Source organism: Polistes canadensis, unplaced genomic scaffold (assembly GCF_001313835.1).
Source record: "Polistes canadensis isolate GaletaPanama2010 unplaced genomic scaffold, ASM131383v1 scaffold_115, whole genome shotgun sequence".
Taxonomy (NCBI): Eukaryota; Metazoa; Arthropoda; class Insecta; order Hymenoptera; family Vespidae; genus Polistes; species Polistes canadensis.
In genome coordinates, this window is record NW_014569662.1 from 166,031 (window position 1) to 179,923 (window position 13,893).

The 13,893-nt window shown below is 28.8% G+C and overlaps 3 protein-coding genes across 15 annotated transcripts in view; 2 read left to right on the forward strand and 1 right to left on the reverse strand.

Annotated features, from left to right (window-relative positions):
* Nucleotides 1–29: 29 nt before the first annotated feature.
* LOC106787814 (neuroblastoma-amplified sequence-like) lies at nt 30–7,284 on the reverse strand. 2 transcript variants are annotated; one of them, XM_014750505.1, is made up of 18 exons: nt 7,091–7,284; nt 6,768–7,005; nt 6,279–6,697; nt 5,827–6,210; nt 5,526–5,736; nt 5,226–5,446; nt 4,798–5,127; nt 4,524–4,729; nt 4,099–4,395; nt 3,686–4,022; nt 3,209–3,615; nt 2,836–3,135; nt 2,463–2,751; nt 2,078–2,383; nt 1,589–2,000; nt 651–1,513; nt 452–580; nt 30–380 (listed from the first exon to the last, which is right to left on the reverse strand). In XM_014750505.1, the coding sequence occupies exons 1-18, from the start codon at nt 7,175–7,177 to the stop codon at nt 108–110; spliced, it is 5,709 nt and encodes a 1,902-aa protein (XP_014605991.1). In that variant the 5' UTR covers nt 7,178–7,284; the 3' UTR covers nt 30–107. The 2 variants fall into 2 exon arrangements, with proteins under 2 accessions (XP_014605991.1, XP_014605992.1); XM_014750506.1 differs by lacking the exons at nt 30–380; nt 452–580 and having other exon boundaries at nt 711–847; nt 957–1,513.
* An 18-nt stretch (nt 7,285–7,302) lies between these two features.
* On the forward strand, nt 7,303–9,169 carry LOC106787816 (probable GDP-L-fucose synthase). Of its 2 annotated transcripts, none has more exons than XM_014750508.1 (7): nt 7,303–7,380; nt 7,676–7,822; nt 7,890–8,004; nt 8,084–8,212; nt 8,284–8,497; nt 8,564–8,701; nt 8,768–9,169. In XM_014750508.1, the coding sequence occupies exons 2-7, from the start codon at nt 7,686–7,688 to the stop codon at nt 9,001–9,003; spliced, it is 969 nt and encodes a 322-aa protein (XP_014605994.1). In that variant the 5' UTR covers nt 7,303–7,380; nt 7,676–7,685; the 3' UTR covers nt 9,004–9,169. The 2 variants fall into 2 exon arrangements, with proteins under 2 accessions (XP_014605994.1, XP_014605993.1); XM_014750507.1 differs by lacking the exon at nt 7,303–7,380 and adding an exon at nt 7,388–7,595.
* Nucleotides 9,170–10,017: 848 nt separating this feature from the next.
* LOC106787805 (sn1-specific diacylglycerol lipase alpha) overlaps nt 10,018–13,893 on the forward strand; it is a 30,858-nt gene continuing 26,982 nt past the window's right edge. For 4 of the 11 annotated variants that reach the window (XM_014750484.1, XM_014750489.1, XM_014750491.1 and 1 more), the window contains exons 1-3: nt 10,019–10,739; nt 12,495–12,605; nt 12,679–13,203. In XM_014750484.1, the coding sequence (XP_014605970.1) occupies nt 13,109–13,203 (95 nt within the window). In that variant the 5' untranslated portion in view covers nt 10,019–10,739; nt 12,495–12,605; nt 12,679–13,108. Of the gene's footprint in view, nt 12,059–12,494; nt 12,606–12,678; nt 13,204–13,893 lie in introns of all 11 variants that reach the window. The other 7 variants (XM_014750492.1, XM_014750493.1, XM_014750494.1 and 4 more) reach the window with 5 other exon arrangements.

Sequence of the window (13,893 nt, forward strand, 5' to 3'; positions counted from 1 at the left end):
AATTACATTGAATTAATAAAAAAGAAGCCTTTTATATAACATTTATATTTATTATTTTTGGTGTGTTATATATACAATTAATATTTCATTATATTTATTGAGAAGGCTTATTTTTTTGTTAGCAACTGAAAAAGAGTACTAAAAGTACTTAAAGATGTAGGTATATTTTCTGCCATACTTATTATATTTAAAGCATGCATCACGTGCTTTTGTTTTATTAAATTTTTTATAAGTATAGCTATGTTTTCTTCAATATTCGGCAAAGATCGTTTTATAAATATATTTTTAATTATTTGTTTATATACTTCATGATCTGGCTCAAAACAAGAAGTTAAATTTTTTAAAAAGATTTCTTTTAACGTCAACAATGAAAGATTCGTCTGAAATTAAAATTTGTTCAAATTAAATAAATTATAAGTGTACTTTTTTTTATTGATCATCACAAACAAACCTTTTTCTCTTTTTGAAGTATATCTATCGCTTCTTTATGAAGTATTGGATCATCTGTACAAAGACGTATATGAAGACTGTGATTAAGAGGAATATTATCATGTTCTTGTTTTAAAAATTCCCTGAGTATCTAAAAAATACATTAATTATGCAAAAAATCATATAACTAAAATAAATATTTCGAAAGAAATCAAACTTACATTTGTTTCAGATATCATTGTAACGAGATCTTTATATTCTTGTAATATCTGATCTTCATGTTCGACAGTATCCTTGACTATGATACATGTACGAATTATTTTTATCATTCGTAATATTGGATGCATATCAACTGTAGTAAATTCAGACTTGATAAAGGCTGGCCAGGTCAACAAGATATTCTTAACTTTCTCGTAATCTTGTATATTTTTTATTTCAATATATATTTCCGTGAAAATTTTGAAACGTTTTTCTTCTGTATTAATTTTATCTTCAACTATAACTTCTTGTTGTGTGATACTACTTACAGTTTCATCTAGATTGGCATCAGAAAAATTACTCCAATCATCTGCCCATTCATCATCTTTATAATCAAACAATACAGATGATACTTCTTCATCTTTTGTCGAATCTAGTATTGTTACTTCTTCATTATTATATTCTATATTTCTTTGTTCGTCTATATTTTCGCTATTTTCAGGAATATTTAATTTTTCATTATCTGTATCTTCATTCGAATTTATTGACAACATATTTGTGAGTTTTTTATCATCTATTAAGTAAGATTTACAATGAAATAATGCTTTTCGTATGTCACATTCATCACTATTTGTTGCAAGCATTAGTGCTTTGCTAATTAAACTTAATGGATCATACATATATAGCATTTCGATATTATTAGATAATTTTTTATGAAATTCTAAAGAATAGTAATAAATAACTGTTTCTATGCATAATCCATTCCTTGGAAGATTCATAAAAATAGATTGAATATCCGATATATAAGTTTTATTTAAACTCAACAAATATGCTACACTTAGCAACCAATCTTCATGAATAGTATGTTTTGCACATTCTAAAAGTACTAATAAAATAAACAAAATTACATTAGATATGAAATTAACTTTTTTCATATTATTACATATTATATAGTACTTACAATGATTAATGTCATTTATTTCTTGACCGCCACAAGAAGTTTCAGTCAATAAACTTATTCTTAATAATGCTCTACATAATTTTAATTTAGTATTTTGCACTTCTGGCATGGAATAATTTATGTATTTTGTATCAAGATTACTGGTCCTTTCATTTTTATGTAAAGTTTCATAAAAACAAGGGAAACTTTGAATATTTATATTTTCATTATCATTAGTTTCATTTTCATCTTGTGTTTCTTTATGTAATGAATTACTAAAATTAAACTTTAATCTTGACTTCCAAAAATCTGTATTTCCTATATTTTTTATTAATCTGTATGTTGAATTTTTTATAATATTTGCAGAAGTTTTTACAATTTCGGTTGATGTTTCAAACACTTTAGGAATAAATTCTTTTCTTTCTACTTGAGGCTAAAATATAATAAAATATTTCTCATAAAACAGAGTTATTATATTTTGTATAAATTTTTAAAATTCATTTAACTTACTGTACTCATAGCATCTATAAATTCATCTTCACTTTCAATCTCATCAAGATCTTCAGATATATTAGGCATCCATAACTGCAAATTTTCATGTAATATTTGCACTTCAATTAAATGTGCATATTCTAAAGCTTTAATTAATATATCATTAGGACCATTATTTATAGCGAACCATAAACATTTCCTACGAGTTTGTAAATCTCGAAAATTTTCAGTACATCCTAGTTCAAATACCACTGCCCATATAGGAACATAATTAATTTGCATCAATTGTTGGCAAGTAGCCGCACAAGTAGTATAATCGTGAACCTATAAATAAAATTTAGTTACAACATGTATATTATAGATAGTAAAATTAATTTCTTAATTAAATAATAATAAAATTAACCTGTAATGCTTTTTTGGCCACAAGTTCTAAAACTTTTCCTTCACGCAGCCTAGTATTATTTTTTTCAATATGTAGATAATTTGCCAACATTAATAATCGATGACGACTTTTATAAGCGTCTTCGCGTTTATTTAAACAATCTTCTATTAATTTTAATTTATCTTGCGTTGATCGCACTTGAAGTGGTAACATATCTACATTAAATTCATTCAAAATTTGAAGTGAGTTAATCAAATCATATTCTTCTCTGATAATATAATTATCATCAAGAATTAAGTGCAAGCAAGTCCTAAAATCATTAATGCATTTATTTTAATAATATATAAATACTGTTTCTATAATAAAATCATTTTGTGATTATGGCAAAATTTACTTGGCTAATTCCATATTTGGATCAGTAAGACTTTTGGAACTGTTAAAATATTCTTTACTAGCTTCTATTATAAGACTAACAGCTTTGTTATATGAAACTTTAAGTAACGATTCTTCTTTTTTTGTTGTTTCTATTAGTGAACTGCAAGTTTGAATATTAGATTTATCTCCTGACATTAATTTAGCAGATACACAAATTTCAAAACATATTTCAATATTGATACATGTAAATAACATGTCATGAATTTCTAACATTTGATTTAATAATTGGACCCATTGTTTTTCATCCGGATGTGGTGTTCTGTAAAGTTATAATAAGAAATCACCCTTTTATCACATTTTAAAATGAATTACAGAGATCATAAGATACTCACAATTTGTTTAAACTTCTTGCCATTTGTGTTAAAAGTAATTTTATAGCATCAGGATTGCTTTTATTATTATGCAAAGAATTGATTGTTGTTCTAACTCCATATTTATTTAAAATTTTCATACCTTCGAATTCTCGTTCAAGTTCTTCAAACGAACTGTTATATTTTCCTTTACGATATTGATCTTTTGATATAGTATCTAAGATATATTTTGCTTTTGGATACATATCTAAATCATTACATGCATAAATGCAATCTAAAGCTACTGTCACAACATCTTTCATTATCAATGTTATATCTGTTTCACCAGATTGTTTTAAGTATTCAAAGAGCTTAACAGGTAATCTAAGATCATGTTTACTTATGGAGACCAAGTAATTATGCAGTAAATTTTCATCAGCATTTTTTTCCTTGAAATTTATAAATTATTATTAGAATATTAGAAAAAAAATAAAATTCTAGAATAATGTTATTACGTACGGAATACTTATTCCTTCTCTTTATAAATGGTATTACAAGATTTTGTATATTACAGACAAAATTACTTTCTTCTGATCCTGTCATTAGTAATTTAATCTTTTCTAGATCGTTTAATTTCTCTAATTTATTTAAACACATATCATCCAGATAAACTTTATAAACTAAATCATCTAATGTTTCTAAATCTACTAACAAATCTTCTAAATTTTTAATATTATGATTTTTTCCTATTCTGACTAATTCTAATGCATTGTCTATCATATAACTAGTCTTCTCAATTTCATATACTCTACATCTATACCATTTTTGCAATAAGTCTGGTGTAAGTAGTACATTTCTAAAAGGAAGAGACATTCATTACCATTTTAGCTGTTTAACATATTTATATAATTAAATAATCGATTAAATCATACTTATAAATATCCAATGATGGGTCCGTTTCATAAAGTAATTGAGATTGGTCATCTTCTACTAAGTTTATTATTTTATCAAAAATTTTTCTTTCAGACCAATCTTTTTGACGTAATTCACATTGATCTGGTAAATATAGTTGTCCTTCTAAATCACAATGTGGTAGCAGCTTTTGATAATTTAATGGGTTTAACGTTTCTGGGAAAAAACTTATGATAGCTAACCAATGTGGTAACAATATATTACCATAATAAGTAAACATAATTTCTACTGCTCTACAGTCACTGTCTTTGGCAAATCTGTATTTAATTAAATAAATATATTTATATTTTTTTTTTTTAATTGATAATAAATATTTATTAAAGTGTAAATCAAGTTACACTTGGGTTTTATACAAAATGAATAATAATAAATATGAAGGATATACCTTATAGCATTTTCAATGACAGAAAGTTGTCTGAATTCCTCATAAAAATTTTTATTATATGGAAGAGAAGGTCCAAGAATAATTTCATAAGTAAGCAATTTATCTAAATGATTTAAAAGTGATCTCCTATATTTAATTAAATCTTTTTGTGCTTCTGATAAATTATTAACATTAATGGACTCAATGATTTTGTTTATTCTTTGAATCTGCAAGTATGTAAATATTCATAAATATTTATGCAATGTTAAATTTATGTGTTATATATAAAATTTACCTGTTTTAAATTACTTTCTGAATCCAATTTAGCATCATCATCATCAAAAGTATCAGCTAATACAAATTTTCCATCATCACATTCACCAATGGCCAATAATGTTTCTAAATTAGCGCCCTTTAATCCAAAATCTAACAATTCTCGTGCTGCTTCAATGGTATCTGGTACGCGAGTAACACATTCATTTAAAACCCAAGATCTCTTAGTAACTTTACTTAAATGTTCATGAATAGCATTTAATGATAACTGAGATTTTCGCCACTGTGTTTGATATACAAGATCGGTATCTAAATTATATGTATTAGCAAGAATTAAAGCCTCTTCATATTCCTATAATATAAATAACTATTTATAATTTACTATATGTAGTAAATATTTCCCTCTTTTGTAATCTCGTTCCAACAATAGAATTATTCTTATATAAATACCTCAATATCTATTTTTCTAGTATACAATTCTTCTGGAGTGGTACTTTTGAGTCCTAAAATTCTATAAGTTCTATATAAAACTTTTGAGCGTTTTCTTTTTGGTTGAAATCTTTCCATATCAGTAATCGAATATAAAGTACTTTGTACTAAATCCGTAGTATAATTTAAAATAGTAATATGTTCCAGTTCATCACTTTCTTTTTCACTTTCTGATGATGCTTCTGAAATAGTTTTATTTTATATTAATAATTGTATAAAAATAAATGTAAAAAATAGAAATAAGAAATATTAATTATAGACCTAAAAGTTGACCTTCGGTATTAGATTCCCTATTCCGTTTCTTACTTATCATATAAGATTCACAATCTAAGCATAAGAATCCACGATTTGGACCTAATTCACAAATTTGTGGTTGACCAGCTAAAAATTCTGGGCTTGATCCCAATAGATTATTTAAATTTTTAATTGAACATACTGAAATAGATCCTGTATATCTTGCTATAATAATGGCCTTTAAAAAATAAAAAATACTTTATAAAATCATTTTATAAGATAGTCAATATATCTAATTGTATATTGAGTGAAAATTATAAAATATTACCTGGTCAGACCACCAGCCTACATCTATAGGATGAAATTCTGTGAAACTAAATGGAAATTTTTTAAATTTTATAAGTCTTAATGGATTAGTTATATTGTAACCCGGTTGTTCTTGCAATTTCCATTTATTTTGTAGTACTAAATTAGGTAATCTCCAAAGTGAGACAGATCCATCTGTATGTAAGCATATTAATGACTTATTGTTTGGAGATATTTGTATATTAAATATTATTGATTCTACTCGAAAATGTACAGTGGGTATAAAATTCCATAGAGAAAATCTTGACGTAGTTTCAGCATTTTCATTAAAAGTTGCTGATAATTTACAGTATGGATAATCATTTAGCAATCTCCATGAAGTTAATCCGCTTTCTGATGCTGTAGACTAAAATAAAATAGTTCAAATATATTTAATATTCTATTTACGGATAATTGCTTATAGATTTTACTTACTGTTAACTTTTGTGTGATTGCATTACCAGCAACATAAAGTAAGGAATGTTCTTCGTCATATGCAACTGCATTAACTCCACTTTTATAAAAGTTACCAAAAGAAAATTCATAAATAAAATTATAGCCATTGGATAAAGATATATGATAAGATTTTAAAAGGCCACTGTATGTAATTAATATAAATTCATAAGACCATTTTTCATTTTGTGATCCTGGATTATGAAATATCATAGATGCTATTGCATCTCCAGTCTCTAATATATGAGGGTTTGGTGATGTTGTTTTTGAATTTATATTAAAGATATTATTTCCTAATGAATTATAAAATGATATATATCCATTACTAGATGCTAGAACTAAAATTGTTCCATCTGGACTCCATGCTAGTTTCCGCCATTGCGGCAAGGCATCTTTTGGAACTAAAAAATCAAATATTGTTAAATTCTATATAAATTCTAATAATTAATAGTATTGTTTAAATAAATATACCAGAGGCTTTGCCAATAATTGATGAATATTCATCCTTTGCTTTCCGGATTTCTATAACATTTTCTTGTAATACAGCTAATAAGCGACCATAGTCTCCTATTGCAATTTTCCATGGTAATGTTAAATTAATTTGTTGAGATATAATATTTTCTGGTAAGGAATACCTATTATTATGATATCTTAATATATTTTTTATTATCCCAGCAGTTGGTAAGGTAACAGTGTCATTTTTGAATTTCTATAAGAAATATGGAAATAGGTATGTATATCAGTATAAAATATAATATAATGAAGTATTAAGAATATATTTAATTCTTACTTACTATTAATTCTGGTTCTTGTTTTCGAATAAAGTATTCTAACAATTCATAAAGAATTGGTTCATTTGACAAATCAATTGTATCCTCCATTTTAAAGAGAAGAAAATAATCCAACACATTCTGTCAATTACTCGTAAACAAGGAATTGATCATCTTGAATTATGATTGCTAGATTTGGATGGGCATTGGTGCATCGACTCAACTGATATATGAGTCTTGAGTAAGTCTTACCATTATAGATGGTAGCACACTATTTAAGGAACTAGAGTGTAGCATCTATATCATAAATTCAGGTATTAAACGCCCTCTGCTTTTTAATATAAAATTGTTAATTTATCTTTAATTATATGTAACATAACCCTTTTAGACGTGTAATTAACAATCAAAAAATGTAATAATTGTAGTACAATATTGTACATCCACAAGTTTGGTTTTCATAACAATTGGTGGCAATATTTCAAATACATTAAAGTTACGCTAGATAGAGTACCTGGGAGATATATCTAATGTAAAATAATTAGTTAATAGTATAAAAAAATGTTTTCTTAATTATTGTGATTTGCTTTATAGCTATAATTTTTTTTATAGTTATACAAATATGTCTGATCAACCAAAAGTTGTACTTGTAACCGGTGGGACTGGATTAGTCGGTTCAGCAATTAAACAAATTGTTGAGGAAGATAAAAGATCAGATGAAAAATGGATATTCGTTGGTTCAAAAGATGCTAATTTATGGTATGTAGCAATATATAGTATTATTATTACGATTAGGATATTCTTATAAGAAGTATAACTGTTACAGCAATAAAGCTAGTACTGTAGAATTGTTTGATAAACATAAACCAACACATGTGATACATTTAGCTGCAATGGTTGGTGGTCTTTTCCATAACATGGCTCACAATTTAGATTTCTTGGTAACTGATTGTATATTTTTAACATTGCATTATTATTGTTCAAAGTATTCAAGATTAAATTATATTGTAACATTTGTAGAGAAATAACATTCACATGAATGATAATATTCTACAAACTGCTCATGAGACTGGTGTTAATAAAGTTGTTTCGTGTCTTTCAACTTGTATATTTCCAGATAAGACTACATATCCTATTGATGAAACTATGGTAATTTATATGTAATATAGCTTACATCTATTTGACTTATTCAATATTTTTATATAATAATAATCTTTCAGGTTCATAACGGTCCACCACATCCATCAAATTATGGTTACAGCTATGCCAAAAGATTAATAGATATTGCTAATAAAGGATATCATGAACAGTATGGTAGATTATATACAAGTGTTATCCCCTGCAATGTATTTGGACCAAATGACAATTTTCGTCCTGGTGTCAGTCATGTTATACCTGGTCTCATGAGAAGATTATATGATCTAATAGAAGATGGTAAAAAAATAATTAGTCTAAAGATGTTTTCTGAAATGTACTTTATATAAACTTTTTGTTTAATAGGAAATACAGAAGATAAAGTTTTCACAGTATTAGGTACTGGCAAACCTTTGAGACAATTTATTTATAGCTTGGATTTGGCGAAGTTAATAATTTGGGTTCTTCGAGAATATGATTCTGTAGAGCCAATTATTCTATCAGGTAAATGCAATTTATTTATATCATATTAGACATCATTTTATAATGAATATAAATAAATTCTTTTAGTTGACGAATCTCAAGAGATAACAATATCTGAAGTCGTTGATGCAATAGTAAAAGCTTTCAATTTCAAAGGTTCAATTCGTAACGATCTTAGTGCTGCAGATGGGCAATATAAGAAGACAGCAAGCAATGCAAAATTAAGAAGTTATTTGCCAGATTTTAAGTTTACTTCATTTGATCAAGCAATTAAAGAGACAGTCGACTGGTATTTAAAAAACCACGATCAAGCTAGGAATTAAATGAACACAGACAAGACTTGATAACATAAGATATATGAATATATTGTACAAATTATAAATAAATAATTATATATTTATTTATACATACTCTATAAACATTCGAAGATATATTTGCAGCAGATAAATTAGCTGTTTGTATAAAAAGTATACTATAAAATATAATCAATAAAAAAGAAATATTTTTCTATATAGTTTAAAATAAAGTAATGTATCTTAAAATATCTTAATATATATTACAATAGAATTAAAAATTGCCTTATAAGTTTGTGTAGATTTTTATGTTTTTATTAGTTTATCATCTTTAATTATATTTTGATAATATTGATACCGTCGGTTCTATAACTTGCTAACAAAGAACCCTTCCTGACCGATTTTTGTACTTGTTAAAGTAAAGGGATAAACGATCATACGCGTGACAAAACACTAGGGACTGTAATTTATAACGTGTTATCGCAAGTACTTAAGAAAGATTATTATGAAGATAAAGCTAGGATGTTGGATACTACTCTTTTCCTTTATCTTTCTATTGTTTTATTGTTTATTTATAGAAAAATATATATATATATATATAACATAATTTTTTCCTTAAGGACCATTTTTTTAAGAATAACTTTTACACAAGAACAAATATTCGTATTATAGAATTAGGCTTGTACGATTAAATGTAGTTTATTTTCACTTTGTCGTACTCGTGATAGACCATATCTACTTGCTGCAGAATGCACAATGGATTGCATTGATAGATGATCATTTATGAGAAAATATCAATCTTTTCATGCAAGATAGAACTACAAAAGAAATAATATTTTTTATATATCTTTTCTAGGACGTAGACATATTATAAACCATAATAACATTAGTTTTCGAAAAAAAGAAAAGGTAAAAAACTTGTTTGTACATCAAAGAATTGCCTTGGAAAAACATTGAAAAGGTGCGCTGTTGGGGGTGGCTCATTCCCCACTATTGGACCACCACTCGTGTTTTCCCGAGTGACATCGGGTATGTTCGCAGCATCGAAGATCGCCGCGGTTCGTCAGTCGCGCTTTAACAGCCTTGCGCGATGCATCAGAGAAATAATGGGGGTAGGAAAATCAGCGGTGGTGGTAATGTGTTCGATGTGATAAAGGCGACGTGTTATAAAGGATGATAAGGCACGTGGTGTAGTGCCCAACATCATTCTAAAAAAAGAAAAAAGAAAGAAAAAAAGTAAATCAAGAAGCTCTTTTAATTATTTTGTATTCGGCTATTCGTCCTTCGTTCTTTGTCAGTGTGGTGTTTCTTCCTTGTGTGTTATATTTCGAAGAAACTAGATGACTCGGACGTGTAGAAAAATTCGGAAGGGTTTACGGCCAAGGTAGCGCCGGCCCTCGTGCGATTGCCAATCAAAAGGAACTATTTATTCGATAATTTGTCGATGATTTTCGAATGAAAGATGATTATTCGAAAAACAATATTAGAAAATACGACGATGCGAAGAACACCGGCGTGCCTTCTTCACTTCTTCGATTATTACCTGCTGAAACGTCAATGATATTCGTTTGGCGAATTTCGTGATGCAAGAGTAACGCGATTTACTCGTTTAAGACAAAAGAAAAAGAAACCCTCTCATCCCCTTCAGAATATTAACTTTCCTACAGAAGAGGAGGAGGAGGAAGAAGAAGAAGAAGAAGAAGAAGAAGAAGAAGAAGAAGAAGAAGAAGAAGAGAATAGTCTTACTGTCTACTCTCTTATCGAGTGTAAGTTGAACGATTTCGAAACGAAATGCTAATTTAATTAGATGTCTATCGATCGTCCGTGCGTACGTGCTTACGAAATGGCGGTGGAAAGGATCGGATAGGAAAGAATGTGCGTGTGTATTCATAGACCGTTTTGTTGTGTCATCCTCTCTTTTGAAAATCTTTCTCCTGTACCTTCATTTTCACGAGAACAAGATTTACACGTTCGTAGATTTATAGTGTCGGATTTAGTCGCGTGCCGACGCATGGCCGCGTGATCGCAACTCGCGTGGCTTTTCAAGAATACCTGCTTTGTTATGTTTATATTCATTATGCATTTTATATTATTGCGAATTTTTCTTCCTACATATTTCTGTTTACAGATCAGACTATCAATTAATTTGTCAAAGCCGAAAAAACATGATATGATATAATTTATTTTTTTAGAACGATTTTATAGTTAACGGATGCTGAAAGAGAGGAAGAGAGAAAATGATGAATGATCGAGAGTATGTCTCGGACATATTTTGGCACCTTCACCATCGTATGTATAAGATTTCAACGTTAACTTGACTTTCTAATACCGAAAGATATTTAATGTGTCGATTTGTTGAAGATTCAAAAATATAACGTAATAACTTATGTCTATATTTATAACTATATTAAGTGTATATTTGCACACTCAAACGATTATTTCCCCATTCGAAATGTCTTTAATGTAGTCATCTTTTTACGAAGAATTGCTATCGTTTGTTTAATTTTCTCTCTCTCTTTCTCTCTCTCTCTTTTTCTCTTTCAAATCTATTGGTTTGCAACAAGTGCGCGTTCTATTTTCATTTTCCTCGATGTTCTGCTTTGCGTTACCTCATTATTAACACTAACTGTTTTCTTTTGTAACGTTTTAAAATTTGTTATAGCAAATGTACTTTGCTCATTGATAAATACATGTGCGATTTAATGAGATACCCGATAAGGTTATCGCTTAAGAAATATTGAAAGAGTTTCGGTGCTCTTTGAATTTTAATTAAATTAAATGTTCGATGCAGAATAGAAATGCTTTCGGAAACTCTTTTCAAAGTTGCTCTACTGTATCTCAATCGAATGATCTTTAAACTTCTTTTCAGTTAAATGCAACATCAATTTTAAAAAGTTTTCATTTCCCGGAAGTCCCGGAGAAAGTTATTTTCTTGAAAGTTACTAAAGCTAAAAGACTTGTCTTTCTATTTCTCTATTTCGAACGATTGAACGAAATAAAGAAGATTCTAAAGTCGTACTATTAAAAGCTTTCTGGAATAATTCTCTTGGTATTCGCGAACGCGGGGTCGTTGTTCGAGTATCTGGTAAGTTACGTTCCATTACTCCCTTGAAACTCTTTCAATTTCTATATCACACCTTTTAGACTTCTATAATCTATTGACTTATCTTAAATAGTATATATCTAGAATCGTTTTCCTATTCGCTGATATAATCCTCCGTAAATGAATAGAATCAATAGTTAGATACAGTGTACATTCAAATCGCGCGAGATTATAAATATTGATATTATTATATCTTTTTCGTAATTTGATCTTTTCAAAGTCTCGTTAATTGATAAAAATTAAAAGAAAAAATATGAGATAAACCACAATGGATTTTCCATTTATCATAGAGAATGGTCAGCGGAATGTGCCAGTCTTGATAAGTGGATAACTCGTATAATAGGATTTCACTTCTTGTTTCCATCGCGGACAGATCTCGAGAGATAGCTATTTCAATGAAATATTCGCGAATCCACAGGTTCGAGAGTCTATACTACTAGCAGTGATGTTTATGTAACCAGTTGGAACAGTATCGTGTGAAATACATACATATATTATACATAAATGAAACTTTGAAGATATAATAAAGGTAAAAATATATAAAAGAATGATATAAAATATCGTATATTTGACGCGATGCATTATTCTCTTGATGAATTAAGCAATGTTCTAGCTTCGAGTTTGAATTTCGTGAAAGGTGTTTCGTGTTTCTCGTGGAACGACGAAGGATGGACGAAAATATCGTCGGTAGAAGGAATCGTCGTGCCGCACGTTATGTTCTTGGTGGTGCGCGACGGCGAGCTCGTCGACGAAATCATCGACGAAGTCATCGAGGAAAAGGCTCAACCGAGCTCGAATTACTCGAAGATAAGCCGTTCTCTTCCTTTTCATCATCTTTATCTCCCTTTATACTCTTCTTCGTTGCTTCCACGAGAAAACGCCGAAGGAAGGAAGAAAGAGAAGAAGAAGAAGAAGAAGAATCATTGTCGTCGTTGTTATCCTTCAAGATCGTTGGCCGTTGTCTAGGAGTCCTATCAAGAGGCTCCTAGTGTAATTGAATGGAAACCAAAGTGAGTGAAGAAAGGAGACAATATGCCTGGCATCGTGGTATTCCGACGACGCTGGAGCGTCGGCAGCGACGATCTCGTTGTACCTGGTGCCTTCCTCTTCGTTTTACATCTCATATGGTGAGTTATTATAAATAATTATATAATATTAAAACTATGTTTTTTAATCCTTTCATTCCGAGCGACATCCATTTGAGGGATGTTGATACTAATAAGTGCTTTCAATAATGGTTATCATAATTTTATATATATCTTAAGTATATCTTGTTCAAGGATCGATTGTAGTATTATATTTATAGAAAATATTATGTAATTACAATTAGAAAGTTTCATAGAAATTGGCCATTGGTATATCTGAATTTCGTAAATATATGTACCGCACAGTGAAACCATGATCACGGTCGACACTACTAGACAGGGGATATATATATATATATGCGAAAAGGAAAGAAAGGATTGAAAGGAATATATCGCGCTCATAAGAAGTTCGAGATTTAAAAGTAATTTGTTCGGATTTAGCTATAGAAAACGTCATTGAAAAAAACAATCCTGCTTATTTTTTGTGCGCTGATTATTAGTTTCAAATCATGCATCTTAACAAGTTTACTTTTTTCCCGCGCAAAACGTCAATCTGTATGACAGTTTCTCACTTTTTTTTTTTTCATATAATAAGTACATACGACAGTTTCAAAACTTTTCAAGCACTGTATATTATCCGTGGGAGAAGGTAATGTTAAATTGCTAGAGGCAAAGGTACCTAAGTTGCCCCTTGACCTAGTATGTTTCCTATTTACGTTGTTTGGATTATCC

Excerpts from the sequence above, each read along its gene's own strand:
- LOC106787814 (XM_014750505.1), bottom strand. The coding sequence starts at position 7,177 with ATGGAGGATACAATTGATTTGTCAAATGAACCAATTCTTTATGAATTG. Across the intron at positions 4,730-4,797 it reads CAGAAAGTAATTTAAAACAG|ATTCAAAGAATAAACAAAAT; the intron begins GTAAATTTTATA and ends ACATACTTGCAG. Across the intron at positions 2,001-2,077 it reads TTATAGATGCTATGAGTACA|CCTCAAGTAGAAAGAAAAGA; the intron begins GTAAGTTAAATG and ends ATTATATTTTAG.
- LOC106787816 (XM_014750508.1), top strand. The coding sequence starts at position 7,686 with ATGTCTGATCAACCAAAAGTTGTACTTGTAACCGGTGGGACTGGATTA. Across the intron at positions 8,005-8,083 it reads CTCACAATTTAGATTTCTTG|AGAAATAACATTCACATGAA; the intron begins GTAACTGATTGT and ends TAACATTTGTAG. Across the intron at positions 8,213-8,283 it reads ATCCTATTGATGAAACTATG|GTTCATAACGGTCCACCACA; the intron begins GTAATTTATATG and ends ATAATCTTTCAG.